The following is a 19,889-nucleotide window of genomic DNA, read 5'->3' as shown; positions in this document are numbered from 1 at the left end:
GTCCCTGAGACAGAAGCAGTTCCACTGACTACCTGTGGTTCACAGAGCACTGCTCTACTCCTCTGTGGTCTGCATGACTGGAGTAAATAAAGATGGGTTTCAGCACAGCTTCGGGTCCCAGAGCCCAGGCACCAGACTGAGCCCAAATGTCTACACTGCAGTTAAACAGCCCCCTAGCCCGAGCCCCATGAACCTAAGTCAGCTGGCACGGGCCAGCGGCCTGTGTCTAATTGCAGTGTAGACATACCCTTAGATCCCTTTGAAAATTTTACCCCAAAGCTAAGGTAGAATGAAGAATGATTTACTTCTTCACACTCTCAGCTCTAAGTCAGGGTTTGACCTCATCAGTAAACACATCTGCACTTTCCATCGTTTGCTTTTTTTTTTATAAACTTTTTTTTTAACAAGAACATAAAAAGCCTTTTCAAAGAATACATAACATGAAGCTTCACTCCATATGATTTTTTCACGTGCAGAACTTGCCTTCAAGTGCTTCTTTCGTTTCAGATACTGCTTGAATTCCTCCAAAGGGTAATTGATCATCGAGATAAAAATAAAATGACACTAAATAATGTTGCAATGGTGATGGCTCCAAACCTCTTCACGTTTCATGGGTTAGGCTCAAAGACTATTGAACAAAGCGAGTTTGTTATGGCTGCTGGAACAGCAAACGTCATGCGTTTTATGATTAAGTACCAAAAACTTCTTTGGACAGTAAGTTTGTTCTTTAAAAAAATATGCATTTTTACAAAATCACAATCAAATCATCATTGCTTTCAAAGAACAAGGAGGCATCTGAACCCCTACCAGTGATGCAGGGGTGAGATTGACATGCTGGAGGGGGGGAGGGGAAGGGAGAGGCAGCAAAGGGCACAGCTGGGCCCTAACTGATGGGTAATTCTCAGTGAAGTTACACCAATGGTAAAACCATTGTAGATGAGAGCAAAATTAGATTTTTTCAGTCTTACTATTAATGTGAGATATAGACTATATCTATGTAGAATACCTGATCTCAAAGATAAGTCTTCTGGGATGCCTGTGTATAGTCTATAACAATGACCTATCTCATGAGTAGTTTTCTTTTTTCAACCTCAAGATCTTTGTCTCCTGTTTTGAAATTTATTTCTGTATAGGGCGTGTCATTGTCCTTTGAGAAAATTAGTTGTGTCATGACAGTCCCCATGAAAGACCTACAAGCAGGATGTAGCTCATCCCTGTGAAATTTGGGGCTTTGTTTTCCACTAGCTACCTTAAACAATCTCCAGTCTCCTCCAACTGTCTCACACTTACAGAATTATTATGGGGCAAAATCTGTAATACAGATTCCTTGTTTAATATTTTTTGATTCAGGGAAGTAGAAACACTATGTGAGGGCCCAGTTCTGCCACTCATACTCATGTTGAGACCTTACTCCTTAAATAGCCCCACTAATTTCAACTCTAGCAGATCCCAAATGTGGGGTCAAGGCCTTAGATTGTTTATGAGTGTTTGTTACTGGAAATAAATATTAGCTTTTGCAAGTCCCATCTGACAGCATGTCTCTTAGAAAGTTTTGGTAGGTGTGTAGTGTTTCAAGGAAGTTATATGTGTGTTAATAATTAAGATGTATATTCTTTCAGATTCCTAAATTTATTGTCAACCAAGTGAGAAAACAAAACACTGCATGTCAGAAGAAGGAGAAAAAGGACAAAGCTATGAAGAAACTGCTGAAAAAGATGGCTTATGACAAGGAAAAACATGAAAAGCAAGACAAGAGCCCCAATGATGTAAGAAATAGGCTCTTGTCAAATCAGAGTTATTGGGCCAAATTCTCCTTTTACTTAGAATGAAGTGAATTGATTTACCTAGATATAACTGAGAGGTGACTTTCAATTCTTGGGAGTCCAACTAGACACACCTTAAAGGGACCTGCTTTTCAGAAAGTGCTAGGCACCCATCCTGTGAAAATCAGGTGTTTTTTCAGTTTGGATACTCAAAAAAACAAGCACACAAAATCACTGGACACTTCTGAAAAGCTCATCCTGAAGTATTGTCTTCTTCTTTGTGTTCATATATCCTAATAACATTTAACATGTGTTCATAATTATCTTTTAGCGAATAGTACAAACACTCAATTGAAGACTGTTAAACTTCCCAAAGTATATATTATGATTGTTGCTGAATATGCACAGAATTGATTGCATTTCCAGGTAGAATATATCTTTTCTGCTGCTCTTTGAATTTTCTGGGTACATTGTCGTGGTTCCAGCACAATGTTAATTGATGGTGAACCATAGAGGAGTGCAGTGGAAGGCCACCACCAAAAGCATAAACTCTATGCACCACATTCTTCTTTATAATAATTTCATTATATGAAGCTACACTCAGCAACTCTATGTAGTGCATATTATTCAGTTCTTGACACTACCAGGTCAGATGGTAGTCATGTTGGAATGTGATCACAACTGACTTACAGCCAATAACAAGAGCAGTGAAAAACCTGTCAGGCACTGTAATACTATATCTGGGTGGGGAAAGGAAAGGGATTTTTTAAATCTAGTAGACTTAAAACTTTAAAACAGGGATGAAGACAAATTGTCAAGTTGTTAGGTAACTGAATATAAAGTAGAACCTGTAGAAGAAAACAACTCTTATAAAACTACTGTCATAGAATCATAGAAGATTAGGTTTGGAAGAGACCTCAGGAGGTCATCTAATCCAACCTCCTGCTCAAAGCAGGACCAACCCCAACTAAATCATCCCAACCAGGGCTTTGTCAAGCTGGGCCTTAAAATCCTCTAAGGATGGAGATTCCACCACCTCCCTAGGTAACCCATTCCAGTACTTCACCACTCTCCTAGTGAAATAGAGTTTCCTAATATCCAACCTAGACCTCCCCCAATGCTCTTTGTTCTGTCATCTGCCATCACTGAGAACAGCCGAGCTCCACCGTCTTGGGAACCCCCCTTCAGGTAGTTGAAGGCTGCTATCAAATCCGCCACTCACTCTTCTCTTCTGCAGACTAAACAAGCGCAGTTCCCTTAGTCTCTCCTCTTATGTCATGTACCCCAACCCCCTGATCATTTTTGTTGCCCTGCGCTGGACTCTCTCCAATTTGTCCACATCCTTTCTATAGTGGGGGCCCCAAAACTGGATGCAATACTCCAGATGTGGCTTCACCAGTGCTGAATAGAGGGGAATAATCACTTCCCTTGATCTGCTGGCAATGCTCCTACTAATGCAGCCTAATATGCATTAGCCCTCATGGCAACAAGGGCACACTGCTGGCTCATATCCAGCCTCTCGTCCACTGTAATCCCCAGGTCCTTTTCTGCAGAACTGCTTCTTAGCCAGTCGGTCCCCAGCCTGTAGCAGTTCATGGATTCTTTTGTCCTAAGTGCAGGACTCTGCACTTGTCCTTGTTGAGCCATCAGATTTCTTTTGGCTCAATCCTCCAATTTGTCTAGGTCAATCTGGACCCTATCCCTACCCTCCAGTGTATTTAATTCTCCCCCCAGCTTAGTGTCATCTGTGAACTTGCTGAGGGTGCAATCCATCCCATCATCCAGATAATTAATAAAGATGTGGAACAAAACCAGCCCCAGGACTGACCCCTGGGGCACTCTGCTTGATTCCGGCTGCCAACTAGACATCAAGCCGTTGATCACTGCCTGTTGAGCCCGACAATCTAGCCAGCTTTCTATCCATCTTATAGTCCATTCATCCAATCCATACTTTTTTAACTTGCTGGTAAGAATACTGTGGGAGATGGTATCAAAAGCTTTGCTAAAGTCAAGATATATCATGTCCACTGCTTTCCCCATATCCACAGAGCCAGTTATCTCATCATAGAAGGCAATCAGGTTGGTCTGCCCTTGGTGAATGACTTGCCCTTGGTGAATCCATGTTGACTGTTCCTGATCACCTTCCTCTCCTCCAAATGCTTCAAAATGGTTTCCCTGAGGACATGCTCCATGATTTTTCCAGGGACTGAGGTGAAGCTGACCGGTCTGTAGTTCCCTGGTTCACCTTCTTCCCTTTTTTAAAGAGGGGCACTATATTTTCCTTTTTCCAATCGTCCAGGACCACTCCTGATCACCACGAGTTTTCAAAGATAATGGCCAATGGCTCTGCAATCACATCAGCCAATTCCCTCAGCACTCTCGGATGCATTAGATCTGGACCCATGGACTTGTGCATGTCCAGCTTTTCTAAATAGTCCTTAACCTGTTCTTTCACCACTGAAGGCTGCTCACCTCCTCCCCATACTGGGTTGCCCACGACAGCAGTGTGGGAGCTGACCTTGTCTGTGAAGACCGAGGCAAAAAAAGCATTGAGTACTTCAGCTTTTTCCACATCATCTGTTACTAGGTTGCCTCCCCCATTCATTAAGGGTCTCACACTTTCCCTGATGTTTTTCTTGTTGCTAACATACCTGTAAAAATCCTTTTTGTTACCCTTCACATTTCTTGCTAGCTGCAACTCCAGTTGTGTTTTGGTCTTCCTGATTACACCCCTGCATGCTCGAGCAATATTTTTATACTCCTCCCTACTCATCTGTCCAAGTTTCCACTGCCTTAATATTCCATCCCATTGTATTCCCAGATACAGAGTACAATTTGGCTTCATATTCATTACAGCACCATCTTCATTAAGCAACCAATTTTTGTCAGTCCCAGAAGTGATTGCTAAGGATAGATTTCAATGTAACAGCCACTCAGCATAAACACATTATGATTTTAAATTGCATGTGGTTTTTGGAGAATTTTTTTCCTGTTGGTCTGTAAAAATTGGATCTGCTAATTGGATTGTCAATCTTAATGTGGGGTGTTTACTCAAACACACCTGTTGCATCATTATTTCCAATTAGTTAAATATAACTTACTTTTTAGTTTATTTACCAGTAAAATCTACTTTATTAAATTTAATGCATCTGAAAGAGATCCTCTGAAGGCAAGAGGTATTTTAAACACACAACCAAGTAACACCAAATATGTGATTCCCTTGTATCATAATGAATAAAAATTGGGCTTGGATGACTATGAACAGATCATCTTCTTTAGCAGAGGTCATATTCCAGATTTCAGTGAGCTAGAGACATCTCGTGGAAGGCTGTAAAACTGCACTGGCCTGAATTGTCTGATTTCCTATTTCATTTGTAGCTGTGGGCAAGCTTTGATACATAAGGACTACAGTTTTCTAATGTAAGCAAGTTTATCAAGGCCATTAGGCCAAAAATTAGACCTGTCAACTGTTTGATTTATGCCACATGTGTATGTTGCAACATCCCTCTGATCTTCCTGTCTGTTTTGTTCTTTTGTCTTGGGTAACAGGATTTCTGAAATGTATTAGTTTTCTCGCAGCACACTGTAGCATAGGATTCATGTGTATACCAGTTCCCTATTTTCTCACAGGAATAGAACAGGCAGGCAAACTGGAGAGAGGCTGAAAAGAATTACACATAAAAATCCATGATCTTGTACAAAATCACAACCCTGGGGGTTTGTTGCAAGGTGATGTAACGGAGAAGTATATACTTTTCCAAGAAAACAACCCCTAATTTGTGTAATTTAGAGATTTTTTAAGGCCAGGAAAAGTTGAAGTACACATGTGACATTTAAAGGTAGGTGAAATAACTTGCCAGTTAAACTTAGATGTCCACTTCTTCACAGAATTAAAAAACTGATGGTGTATTTGCAAGTCAGCCATAATTTAGGAAGTAGAAATATATCAGTAACTAGTTATATTGGGATATTAAAGTCCTCTCCATACAGTCACCCCAAGAATACCTATCTGAAGAATGGTCATTGTGCGACATTCTTTGCAAAAGTGTTACCTCTAGAGATGGTTGCTCTGGGATCAGTGTTGTAGCACTAACAAATCAGCATTTCAAAGTCCTATATAGAATGGCTCAGAAGTGGCATTTGGGGGGCATAGTATTTGACTGTATTTCTGCCATTAGGCAAAACCTTAGTCTTGATCCTGCAAACAAGTGGATCAGTGCAGACCCTTGTATACAATGAACTCCATTCAGGTAAAAGACTCTGTAACATTGCATCTGTATTACAAGATGGGGGCTAGGGTTTTCAACATTTCTTACCCATATTCAGAGGGCTGATGCAGGATTTGAAACATCTCTGACCAGAACACAATTTCAAAACAGACTGATTCCTCAGACAGTACTCAACCTTCCTTCCAAATACACACGCAAACAGTGTATCTGTTTCCATCTATCTATCTTTTAAAATGGAGATAGCCAAACATTAACATGTAATTCCTTCACACTGATCATTTAAAATGGGAAGATTAATGGCATATAGATTCTTTGAAAACAGTTCAGTACAATTAGGATGTTGGCACCTCAAGGAATGTTGCCATCATCTGCTGCAATACAGAAACTGCAGCAGAATATAGTGAAGTAGTTAAATCAAACAATATTTTTAGATCTTTTTTATTTTTAACTGATGTAATTTGGTGGCACACCAAACATCTGTCTCTCACCCCCTGCCCCTCCCAGGCCATTTAAGAATTAGGACTGAGGTTTCATGTAACGGATCATAACCCAGCTTTAAATATGCTTGTATTATTTCAAGCATCGGCTTTAAGTCTGAAAAGGCTCTATATAGGGTTACTGAAAAATCTAATTTCAGTTTATTTCATAAATCCTTTTTACCTGTAGAAGGCATTCCATAATATTTGATGCAGGGAAGCACAGTATTCATATTTGGGTATCTTATATTATTCAGACTTGTGATTGTAATGTATAGCTCCTGATTACAAGAAGGCATTTCATGTAGTGATACGTCTGGACTTGTTCTTTAGAATACTGAAATAACTGAGATAACTGTAGAATATTGAGATTTCAGGATTCTCAGGAGCACATCTTTAATTGTCCATCTGTTTCCTTGTTTGCAGCATTAGACTTCCAAATAAATGGGGCTAATGTCTACACAATTTACATACCAGGCAGTCCCACAGAAGTCAGTGTGTGGGTTATAAGTTAACCCTATAATTTTAAAATTACCTTAATATGTGCAGGATAGTTTCTAAATGGCAGTAGTGGCTTTTTTATCTAAGTGGCTTTTTTAATCTATGGCCTGCATGTGGTGGATTATCTTCACCTTTCTGCAGAGCATATGCCCTATGCACCATTTAAGTTCCACTCTCAGAATAGGGGCTAAGCAGGACTTAAGTGTTAGACAGGCTTTGCTTTAAGAATGACTACTTCTTATAAGCTCCTGAGGGTTATTTGCTTTCCAAAACATCCATATTTACAGCTGTGTGGGCCAGATCCATGGCTCTGGTTAAGTCTCCTTACTGTTATGGTGCAAGGACCAAGCTGGACTTGAAATCTGCTTTAGTCAGACAACTGGGGGCTTCCTCGAGGTAGGAAAACCCTTAGATGGCATAACCAGTTTTATGTCACTCACTATCCAATCCTTCTTGGCATACGGGCCATTACAGGGCAGAGAGGGATCATGTCACAGGCAGGACAGAGCAGTCCTTGGCTGCATAATGGTCCAACGTAATTTAGCTGTATGCAGTGTTGTTGTAGCGGTGTCAATCCTAGGATATTAGAGACAAGGTGAGTGAGGTAGTAGATTTTATTGTACCAACTTCTGTCTCTCTTACCGATAGAAGTTGGTCCAATAAAAGATGTTGCCTCTCCCACCATGTCACTCAAGGTAACTTGTAGTGGCCAGTTTATCCCATGATGAACCTCAGAGATGGGGAAAGAGAAAGATATCTTAAAGCCACTTTTGCCTTCCCTCTTTTCTATCAGCTGCATTGAACATGGGCTAGGTGCAGCTGAGGATCGCTCTCTCTACAGGTAGGGTATCCTGAATGTAGGTGTGGTTGAACATGAACTCCTCCAAGAAATTTAGGAGTTGAAGATGATGATAGGTGCATTTTCCTTAGCTATGAAACAAGTTTTCCATTTGACCTATGACCTTGATGTCACAATATTGTGGAAATTCTTAACACACTTGTTCCCACTCACACAATCAAGCCAAACAGTTTTCACACACATCCATCATATGCCCGATGAGCAAACAAATTAATCACTATGTAATCCAACTGAATACGAAAATGAAGGCTGATTTAAATTTACTGTGCAGAACACAATGAAAGGCTATTCAGGATAATAGCCTTTCCACCCTCAGAAGATTGCTCCCTTGTTGACAGTGAATATGTTCATAACAGTTTTGAAGACAGGCAAGAGCTATTTAAGCAAGAGCTAGTTAACTTTGTGTATACAGTTTGACAGATACTTATAGTCATGATCACTGCTAGTAGTCTCTTGCAAACTCTTGATCCACCAGTTGTAAATTCTTTAGACATGACTAGGTGTTCAATCCAGCAGTTCAATTCTGAGAGTTGTAACATACATGAAAAGACTGTGAAAGTAGCTGGGGTACAGCTTAAGCTGTGATTGTTCTTAGTCCATTGGTTTAAGATCAGACTTATTTTATCACTGCAGAGCTCAGCACTGTGGTGCAATTAATAGTCTGATGACATTTGTACTCAGTAACCTATGGGTCTGATTCTGATCTTATTTATACTGGTTCTACACCACTCTAACTCTACTGATTTCAATGGAGTTGCTCCAGATTCACATCTGTGTACATGAATATTTCTAGGCTTAATTCTATAACCTCTGTACCTCTGATATTATTCACTGATAATGAATAACAAACATTCAGCTTTACAATCACAGTGTTTAGAAAAAAAAGAGAATTACCTCTCAGAACTCCTCATACTTCTTTGCAGTAACCCTGACACAAACTTCTTTTAACATCAAAACAAGGACATTTGGAACCAGGCAAATGGTAGTTTATGTGTACAGAAAAATTATCTAAATTCTCTAAGAACAGAAATTAGGACTGACTATATAAATAAATTATGCCTTCTTTTAATGCCAAATGTCAGTATTGTATATTGCATAGAAAAAGCAATCTTTTTTCTGCACTGATATAAATTTGATATTCATCACCATGGGATTTATGGATTGAAATAAAATATATCCATTATGTAGTCAAAAGTGCATGCTGACTAGCTGAACAAAGTCTTGAGAACAAGAAAGGGAGGTTAAAAGCTGCACAAATGATTTGTGAGTGTCTATATATGAAAGGGAAAAGATTTTGTTAAAAAAATCAATTGAACAAATTATACAGATCTGTGAATACATTTGTAAAATCTTTTGTGAAATTCAGGTTAAAGGAAACTGGAAATTTTTGCCTGGCACTAGCGCATACAACATCTCCTTTCTGAATCTGGTTCATGTATTACTATATCAAACACACAAGCTTCATAACATGCTGAAATTGTCTCTTAATATAGCAATAATCGTTACTGTTATCATTCATAACATCTATGGAAAATAATTAAACATTACTGTTCTTTTGTTATAAAGTTCTCTATTGGCATTAAAAAGAGATTTGAGGGTCTGATGTAATTTAGTAAATTACAACGTAGTTAACATTTTTCTGCAATGATGTAGACAGTAGTTAAGCATACTTACAGAGCATTGTACTAAATTACTTATTGCATGCAGTATTTGGAGAAACTCATCAAAGCCAGCTGCTAGCAGCTTTGTTCCAATTTCATTATTGCTTCGCAGGCTGATGTTCCTCAGGGAGTGATACGGGTGCAAGCGCCTCGTCTTTCGAAAGTTTCCATGGCAATACAGCTGACGGAAGAACTAAAAGCCAGTGATATAGTAGCCAGGTTTCTCAGCCAGAAGAGGTACAAATCCCTTTTTGTTTTACTAACATTTCAGAATAAGTGACTTTTAGTATTTCGTATCACAAAAAAAGTTTTAAAATAGTTTGACAAAAGAGCAGATATGGTTAACAATTAAAGTGAGTTCAGTGACCAGTGAATTTAGCCTGTTCAAATAAATGTTTGATGAACTAATGATTTGGATTGTTCCAAGAAGCACTTCTAATGCTCCTTACAGCCTAAATCCTTACATATTGAGGCCTTCAGGAATATGCCAAAGTGTAGTATGTTGGTAGAGAATTAATTGCTGTTTTGTCAGCTGGGTTAGGAATGGCATCCATGGAACACAGTAAGTTTTTATATCATCCTGTGGAGAATTTAGCGGGGAACTCTAAGAAAAGAAGTCTAAGAGAAAAAGGAATGGGGAAAGAGAAGATAAACCCTTCAGGAAAAAACATTAATTCATATCCATATATACATAGATCTATGAGAGAGAGATACACACAGATGTAAATCAATATCTATATTTGGGCCTAATCCAAATTCCACTGAAGTCATTGGAAACTTAAATGGACTTTAACATCATTAACTTAGGTGGACTTCGGATCCTACTGTGTGTGTGTGTGTGTGTGTGTGTGTGTGAGTGCGAGGGAGGTAATGCAAAGTAACTTTTCAGTTTCTACATCATTTATCTAGTTATTAATGATGATGCAGTAGCATTCCATTCTTCTTAAGATTAAGAATTTATTCTTATCTAAATTCCTTTTTTTAAAGGGGCTTATGATTTTGGCAAAACATTCTTTTCAGCTGCAAGTTGGCACACCTCATCGCAATCAGATGAGGATTTTATTGGTTTTGGAAAAAATTATGTTTGCCCCCCATTTAGTTACAGAAAAATAAGAAGGAAAATAAGAGCATGATTATGCCTTCCCCTACACATTCAGAGATATGAAATGTATGATGGGAGAATTCGTTTTTGCAGCAACAGTAAAAAAAAAAAAAAAATTCAGAGCAGAGCCAAAGAGCACAAAGTCAGGCTGCCACCAACTGTCAATAAAAAGATTAATCTTTTCTAAAAGTCTCAGTTCCTTAAAGTCTGATTTATTTTTCTTCTTTATAATTTACTATGCAGAATTACTCTTGTTTGCATTATCATACTGGTGTGATAGTCTTTTTCCTTTGTGTGTGTGTAGAGATGGGTAAAATAGAAATGTATAGATAATTTCTATGCATTGTCAGTTTCCTTAACTACCATCACATTTCCCAGGCACATTTAAGTGGTTTGATTGCAAGCTATTTGGTGGGATAGCTAATCATTTTGTTTTGTTCCTAACAGTGGAGTTGTCCAAGCTCTCAAGAAAGAAGAGGTATTTTTATATGAAATTGGAGGAAATATTGGTAAGGATGTTTTCTCAACAGATTCCCTTGCTGAAATGAGATTGCTTGGGCCTAACTTTGCCCTCAGTTACATCCACATGATCCCTATTGACTTCGCTGTGGGTGCATGTACGTGTGAATGAGGCAAAAGTTTGGCTGATAAAGTTTAGAATTAATTATGGGCTTGATTCATTCATTCCATGGGTTCACCAGTAGCTGCATGTTCATCCAGAGCCACCTGGTACAGCTTAAAAGATGGGCAGTGTTGGAAGGAGAGGGAGTAGGGGCCAGAATATTCACATTCAGAGGGTTCGTTTATTCAACACAGGCACCCTCTGCTGGCTTGGGTTCTATGGAACCCTGTCTAGGCTCCCACATGCAAGAATGTCTGGGGAAAGATCTTTTGTGCCCCAGGGTTGCATGAGCAAGGGTGCACATTGCATCACAGTCCTCGTTCACAGATGAATCAAGCCCCAAGTGGATAGTAAGAGGCAGGTCAAAAGCATGTAATAATCTATATCATGGATATCTGCTAAGTTGGCATTCCTGTTAGTATTTATTTGTGATGATTTGCATTTCTAAAATGTCCATCATCATTATATGAATGTTTTTACCCACAAGTTTATATACAAGGCATGTCCCCACCAGAAACTCTCCATCCATTCTTCCTTTTTCATAACTTCCTACTTGAAGGGCCCGACTCCCAGTGCCCCCCCCCCCCCGTCCCCCGCCACATGTCACATATATTAGCATTACAGACACGAAGAAGTGAAGTCTGTAACTCACCCTAAAGATGGCCTCTGTCCAAGCCACAGTAGAAGCAGATTCCACCGTTTTATGCCACCTAAAGAGAACGTTCTGTCCCAGCCGCTACAAGTTATACCCTGGACAGAAGAGTCGTTACTGACGGCAGCTTCCGCGCCAGTGTGAGGTGAGAGTGGTGGTCACTGAAGGAAGGAGCTCACCTCATTCAGGGCTTCGTAGATGAGGGCCAGAACCTGGAATTGGACCCAGAGCAGCACAGGCAACTAGTGCAAAGTTGGTCCGTCCTGTTCAGCAGTTAGGCCACTGAACACCTGACAAACTGTAATACCTGGGCAGCCTTCCTAGTATTTACCAGGTGCGCCTTATAATGGCAGTCCAGTCTGAAGGTGACGATAGCATGGCTCTCTTCTGGCAGGAAAGCTTACCATCGATTCCTGCCCAGTCATAGAGGAGGAAAAGTGGTTTTGAACATGGTTGCTATCTGGGTGTCTAGCAACAGACAAGAGTCCAAAAGCTTTGAGTGTGGAGAAGGGATGAGATCATGGTCACAGACTTTTGCATTTCTCTGAAGTGCTGTCTCCTGCCAACTGGCATCACTTCTGTTTTGCCTGGGATGAGCCTGAATCAGCTGCTTTTTATCCATGTCCCTAGTTTACTCCGATAAGGCGTCAGGGAGACTTTAGTGAGAAGGAAGGACAGAGCTGGTGTCATCAACATATAGGTGGCACCATAGCCCATAGCATCTTATAATCTCCCCTATAAGGAGAGAGAGATTGTCATAGCTTCTCCTAATTATTTATTTTTAAAAATGAGAAATATTTAAGCACACTGAACAGTAAAATGGTCCTTATCTTCATGCTTACTGTTTGAGCTTCCCTTACAACCTCCACTCCCGTGTTCCACATCAAACACAGGGGAAGTCACTGTCAATAGGAAAGATTCTCTGGCCTTCCCGTGATGCAAGTTTCCCAGCTCTGAATAACAGGCTATTAAAACAAGACAGTGGCTTAGTATAATTAATGCCAGAACACCATTTTGAATGTACTAGAATTTTTCTTTAATGAACGAAAAGGTGTTTCTTTCTAAAGTCTACACTGAGAATCACTCTCTAACCACAAATTTTTAATGGGCTGAGCGAATTAAAAAATCATTCATGAACTAGACAACATGAACTAGATTTACTTTGTTTTTTCTATTAACTGTGGCCTGTTAAGTTTACCAAAATTTATAACTTTAAGCAAAAATTTAATACTTTTGTACTCTCTGCAGATGCTAACCTATTTTTTCTCTACCATGTTACTGCTTTAAAAATAGCTTAAACATTTACACCAAAACCAAAATCATTACAATATCAGCTTTTATTTACAATATGTTATAGACATGCTTCAGTTTTTCTAATACAGCATTGTAAGGGCAACTAGTCACAAAGGTTTTTATTCTGTGCCTAATGCCTGATTAAAAAATAATATTCATTTATATCAAATGACTACACAGGTTCTCCATGTCTCTCTGCACAGATTCTCTGTATCTGTTAAGTAAGAATGTCTTCGCAGTTCCATAAGGCTGTTTTTAGGAGAGGAGCATTTGTTTATTTCACAGCAATATTAATATCATAGAAAAAGGCTTATAATTGACTTCAGTGGAACTGAGACCTATTTATTACTACGTCAGGTATATTGTGGTAGTATATAATGTATGTACATAAATAAAACTGGGTTGATTTGCATGTATGTTTGTAATGAAAGTATATAATCTGAGTATGCATATTTTGTAATACTGGGAAGCTCTGTGGGAGTGGGGCTGTGTGTGTGTGTGAGAGAGAGAAATGTTTATTGCTAATTTATATCTGGTTGCTTATTAGAAACTGGTTTATTGAATAGACCCTCTACTTGAAATGTAGTTACTCTATGTGCTTGTTAAAGTGAAGATGTGGCAAGCTGGAGATTTTCTGCAAGCTTGTTATGGCATTTGGTGGAATGCTGGAAGCCTCCTGAGTAATCCTCCTCTTTGCTAATAAACCTTTTTGATAATTGCATTTTATCACTCCCTATGTTTCCTACTTCTAATTACTGTAGCAGTTACTGTGGGGCTGGTGAAGAGAAGCTTCCTGACTTTAAGCTGCTGGGCAAGCAGACAGGCTGACTCTCTTTTCATTTGTTGTGTCCGGGCTCTTCTGCTCTTGGCTGTCATTTTCTTCATGACACAGCAAACTCATGCAGAGATTGCACAAAAGAGGAAAGAACCAACAGCTCACTATAAAATGCAGCAACATGACCAATATATTTAATTATTGATTGTCACTGCTGAGTCTTTCCTCCTTCATGTATATTCTGTGCAGGGCTGGTAGCATCAGCAGGTTGCCTGACACTATCCATTATAAGACCCTGTTTTCAGTTGCTTATAGCTTTGCCAAACTTTAAAAGTTCGGGCTGAAATGTTCCATGCTGTGTGTCTGCCACAGGCTGATTTTTGGGGGGTGGGGGGGGGGGGGTGGGGAGGACGTGGGCAGGAGGCAAAGAGAGGGAGGAGAAATTTCATCCTAAATGGATAGGCTATTTCTGAGAACAACGTTACAGAAAACTGCCTACGTTAACCTTTTCTTTGAGAAGCTCTTGTGCCTTCATGTTTGAAGTGGGGATTTGAAGTTTGGCAGGAGGGCAGCCTTTGTGTCAGGTACGCAGTGGTGGAATTAATGACTGTATCATAATGCGTGTGCACGGGGGGCTGAATTAAAGTTGCTCATGCAACCTTAATTCTGGCATTTCCTAACTTTTGAATGCTTGACTTTGCAACCTTAATAATATTCTTTCAGCGTAGTTTGCATATATAATATGTGTATATATAGCAGATGATTCCTTGAAGAACTTGGGAACATAGAAGACTACAACTCAAACAAGGCGACATATTCATGGTTCTACCTTTACTAATATTGACTTGCTGCCTTTCTAATCATTGCAGTACTCTTACGTTCATTTATGCTTAAATTATTATTTTCGTAACAGCTACTAGACATTAGACTAGGATAAAATATCAGCAGAAGTTAAACTGCTTTTCTCTCCATGATTTGACCTATCACAACACAGCTGTGCACACTGGATACGAAGGAACTGTTAACAAGATCAAGACTGGTAAGAGCTGGGAGTGGGAAGGTGCACAGCTTTCTTGGTCAAAAGCCCCACCTCTTGAACTCCCCTCCAAAGGAATTGAAAATGACCATAAATATAACAGCCTTCAGATCTAAATGGAAAACGCAGCCTTTTGACTTATCCCCAATAGCATCAAATCCTCAGGTGGTATAAATCAGCATAGATCCACTGACGTCAATGGAATACCTCAATTTACATCATCCGAAGGATCTGACCTAATTATGGACAAGATAATTAAAGAATCCCACTAAGTACAGCCCCCATGAGTCAGGGTGAAAAATAAGAGAGTAATTCTTGATGTCACTTTTCCTCTGCTTTGTTAGATACCATGGTGATGGGCACAGTATAAAAATCTAAATAGACTGGAATAGTTCTATGAATGTTGAAAGTAAATTCCCTTTTTTTAGGTGTACTAAATCTAATCACACATCTCTTTTTGTTAGGAGAACGCTGCCTTGATGATGATACCTACATGAAGGACCTGTACCAACTCAACCCAAATGCTGAGTGGGTTATAAAGTCCAAGCATAGTTAAACTCATAACAAATTACAAAAGAAAAATCTGTGGACTGGACTTCGTAATACTGTGTATTCTAAAAGGACAGGATATTGTTTTATCATTCAAATGCATTGTACTATTAAAGGAATATTGTCAAGCTTATTAAATCACTTACAAGTGGTTTCCACTAAGTTGGCAACATTTACCACTGTCACCATGCAGCAATATCTGAGATATTAGCTTTCCCCGCTATGCATACTTAGACTAAGCAGTGATTGCATGGTAACTGAAGTTAAATGTTGACTTTTCAGTGACAACCATTGTATCTTGATAATGGTTCCATCTGGCAGGTCTTATGTTCACATCTATAATCTTATTGTGCGAGGGAGATCTATATTGTCTTTCTTTATATATGTGTTTTTCATAGCGCCTAGCATGGTGGGGAACCCAACCCTAACCGGGGCTTCTGAGTGCTACAGTAATATAGATATTAAATAAAAAGAATGATTCCAGAGACATAAAGTTTCCTCAATCACTGTGAGATTCAAAGTAGAAAAACTGTAATGTAATATATCCTGTCTCCGTCTTAATAAGTGTGCCCCAATTTTTTCCTTCCGGGGTACATTTTGATGAAAATTGGGAGCTAGTGAGTTTTTTTGTGAAAACTTCTATTTCTGCCCAGCATTCCTGCTAGACAAACTAAGTTGCACACTCTTTTATATTATTGATCTAGTGGTTTGCTTGTATTCTTGATGGTAAAGAATTTTTAAATGGGACCACATGTCAAGGTGAGTCCATTTGAAAGCCTACAATCCTAAGTAGTGTCCTTTGTAATGTTGGAATATTAGCATCCAGTGTGAAGGCACTGAGCTGTTTTAGTGGTGCCATACAGGGACATTGTGAACTGCTTTGGATTTTCTTAGACCATCTGACAGATTTCAAAACATTTTGCGAACTGCCAAAAACTGCCAAATTACTTACAAATTGCAGAACACAAACATTCAGGATAAATAAAACAACTGTGGCAAGTAACTGGTCTGAAATTCACATTTAGCAAACTACCAAACCCCTCCTCCCCCCTTAGAGCATGTCTTCACTACAGAGTTAACCCAGGCTCTTATTTGATGTTGCTGCTAAACTGGCTCCTGACCACATACAAAACCCTCTTACCCAACTATAGTGGTGCTTTATACCTGGGCTAGCTGGCCTATCCTGGGGTATAAGCTAAAGCCCAAGTTCTGCTTTCACTTGGGCTGGTAACCTGCCCACTTGGTAATGAGGATGAAGGCTAAACCACTTGAGAGCTGATAGTCCTTCAGTGCTGTCCCACAATTTTCCCCATGTCCCCAGAAGGACAAACAAGTCCCAAAAGTCACCGGGTGAAGAAACATGGGATATGCCCTTTAGCGTCACACACACACGTGAGTGCAGCCCCAGTGGAGACCCAGTAACTTGAGTGTGGCTTTGCAGTGTGGCTACTCACCTGAGCTAGATCAATGCTGGTGCCACTCAGTTGATCTAACTCTGAAGCGAAAACACACCCTCTGCACCAAATTTTCCCTTTGGACACATTGATTTCATTGAGTTCAAAGGGAGTCTTGTGTACATATCCAGGGGAAGAATCAGGCCTTTTGGACCTGATCAAACCCAATGACGTCAAAGGGAATCTTTTCAACGAGCTTTGGATCAGGCTCTCACACTGTATTATTCACAAGTGAACTTAAAATTACACGGTTGGAACTGTTGCATCTGCAACATAGATATGCAATAGTGTATAACTGTAAAGGTTATAGAATGTGTTCTTTATAGAAAGAGTTTTGTGCACATCTGCTGGTTAGTTATTCCATTTAGGTGAGACACACAACATATGAACAATTTATGTTTGTGTGCTTTTGGTATTCTTTTGTTTTTATTTTTAATCAAAACAGCAGAGAATATTGCAATGGGGCAGGAAGAATTGTTCCCAGGGATTCTATAACACAAGTCATCTTGTGGATAGAACAAAGACTATACTGTAAATACAAGGAAGGGAGTAAGAAACAAAAAAATGCTTGAGCAAATATTTATGAGTCTAGAATGTAATAAATATAAGGCAATTTAGATGTGTAATACAGCAAACTGTGTGTTCATAATACTTTAGCTATAGTTCTTTAAAAAACAGCTTACATGTTACTGGAACTCTAGATATTATTTTAATCAGGAACAAAGTACTGATGAGAAGAATAGCTGTAAAATTTCACCCTGGTGGCTACGATAATTTAAATAACTTTGTTGCAGGTTTAGTGCCATTACCTTTTTTTTTAATTTAAAAATAATTTTTATAATCAAATGTTTTTTTCTTAATTCTCTTATTTTAATTATTATGCTATAGAAATGTACACAAAAGCAATGCTGACTAGTTGTTGAATAAACTTTTTGTTTTGAATGCCTCACTTCATAATCCATATGGGTAGTCTATAGCTTTATGTATAAAAGAGATGTTTCAGATGAAAACTGGTTTACTTGGTATTTTTTCTTCTTATGAACACACTTAGTGTTTTACTGTATTCCATATTTCCTTATGTGTTACTTTTATGTGCCCTGTAATAGGCCACACAGCCTTGGAGGTTTGAATGCCCAATTGGATAACAGCCAAAGAAGGGACCTCGGTTTAAACAGGAAGATTATTTATTTATTGGGGTGCTCCATCTTAGTACTATAGTGCAGTCTTGGTGTGGGTTTTGACCCACCAAACTACAATATATACTTACAGTGTATATGTAACGAAGCAGGCACCTCCAGCATTTCCTCTAAATACAATTCAAGACTTAACTGTAAAATGTAGCCAGGGCATAAGTGAAGACCAAAGAGCATGGGGGTGAGCTGATAAAATCCCTTTGTAATGAAAAGACCGTATTGGCATGATTGGTCAGCCAAAGTAATTTGGTAGTTGCCCTTCACTTGACTGAATCTGGCGATATACTGCAGTGCATCACCCAGATGAAAGGTTACTTCATCTAACCCTAGCATAAAATAGGTGACATGAATGAGACTTCCAGAATGCAATCGTCTTCCAGAATAATCGTTTCATGAAAGCACCACAGTGGGGGAGCAAGAGAACTGACCTACTTTTAGAAGATTTCCCACACCAGAAGATATGAAGTTCATACTTGGCACTTGTAGCATTTATTTGCTGTAAACTCAACGGGTGGGAAAGGGGGAGAGGATGTTTGTTTCATGTTAGAAATGGGTCCAAACTGGAACTCCAAATCCAAACACCTCCACACTCTGTGGAGTTTTGAAATATGGATCTGAATTTTGCAGGTTGAGCTCATCTCTGCTTTAAATCCATTGATGATGGAGAAATTTCATTTAGCCTGTTCAACCAAAGCTCATTCTGGTGCTTCCTAATTTAACCACACTCAAATAGTTTTTGAACAACAATAAGAGATCTGGATATAATTTCCTTAACATTCACACCATTAGTGCAGAGCTAGTTGAATTGGTGTCAGGAGTAGATTATAGACTAAAGCCTGGTGAAATTCATCAGGGCCTCCTACTTCGAGGGTCCTCTTTGCCCCAAAGTTCTATTCCAGGAGCCTTCTGAATTGTTTTATCCAGCTATTTACCCCCTTCCCACAGATACACCACAACCTTTACGTTAAAAGTTTCAGAGTAGCAGCCGTGTTAGTCTGCATTCGCAAAAAGAAAAGGAGCACTTGTGGCACCTTAGAGACTAACCAATTTATTTGAGCATAAGCTTTCGTGAGCTACAGCTCACTGCATCGGATGCATAAAGTGGAAAGTACAGACTTTAGTACTTTACAGTACTTTAGTACTGTACTTTCCACTTTATGCATCCGATGCAGTGAGCTGTAGCTCACGAAAGCTTATGCTCAAATAAATTGGTTAGTCTCTAAGGTGCCACAAGTGCTCCTTTTCTTTTTACGTTAAAAGTGTGTCTCAAAGAATCATCACTTTAAAACTCTCCAGAAACCTCAGGCCAGCTCAGCATATTAAAATTGCAGGTTTCAGCAGGGGAAAGGTGAGGGTCAGAGAGAAGAGAAGCAGCCTGACGGTGGGAGGGAGCTGTGATTCTGCGGTGGAGGGAGGAGCTGCTTGCTTTAGAAGAGACTCTCCTGCTGCCAAGCAGACCTTAGACGTTAGCTACAACACCAGTTAGCCAGGGTGAGTTTTAAAAACCTGGGTGCATCTCAGCCAAATCAGGACTACTAGCACCTATGGCGGTAGCCATCTCTCTATGGGTCAATGTCTGCCTACCCAGCCAAATGACTAAATAAGCACAAGCAGGAGAAAGCCAGGGGCCTCATTTCTCCAACATCCTGCTAAGTCCGCCTCAAACATCAGCCAGGATAATCCAGCTCCCCCGGCCCACCCTCTAAACATACATACACACGCGC

The 19,889-nt window shown here is 39.5% G+C and overlaps 1 protein-coding gene across 3 annotated transcripts in view; it reads left to right on the top strand.

Annotated features, from left to right (window-relative positions):
* ARHGAP18 (Rho GTPase activating protein 18) overlaps nt 1–17,961 on the top strand; it is a 121,521-nt gene extending 103,560 nt beyond the window's left edge. For all 3 annotated transcript variants that reach the window (XM_073337273.2, XM_073337272.2, XM_073337275.2), the window contains exons 11-15: nt 508–714; nt 1,620–1,766; nt 9,602–9,726; nt 11,039–11,100; nt 15,434–17,961. In XM_073337273.2, the coding sequence (XP_073193374.2) occupies nt 508–714; nt 1,620–1,766; nt 9,602–9,726; nt 11,039–11,100; nt 15,434–15,525 (633 nt within the window). In that variant the 3' untranslated portion in view covers nt 15,526–17,961. The remainder of the gene's footprint in view (nt 1–507; nt 715–1,619; nt 1,767–9,601; nt 9,727–11,038; nt 11,101–15,433) is intronic.
* The last annotated feature ends 1,928 nt before the right edge of the window (nt 17,962–19,889 follow it).

The sequence above is a fragment of the Lepidochelys kempii genome, chromosome 3 (genome assembly GCF_965140285.1).
Source record: "Lepidochelys kempii isolate rLepKem1 chromosome 3, rLepKem1.hap1, whole genome shotgun sequence".
Lineage (NCBI taxonomy): Eukaryota > Metazoa > Chordata > Testudines > Cheloniidae > Lepidochelys > Lepidochelys kempii.
This window is presented reverse-complemented; position numbering and strand designations above follow the sequence as displayed.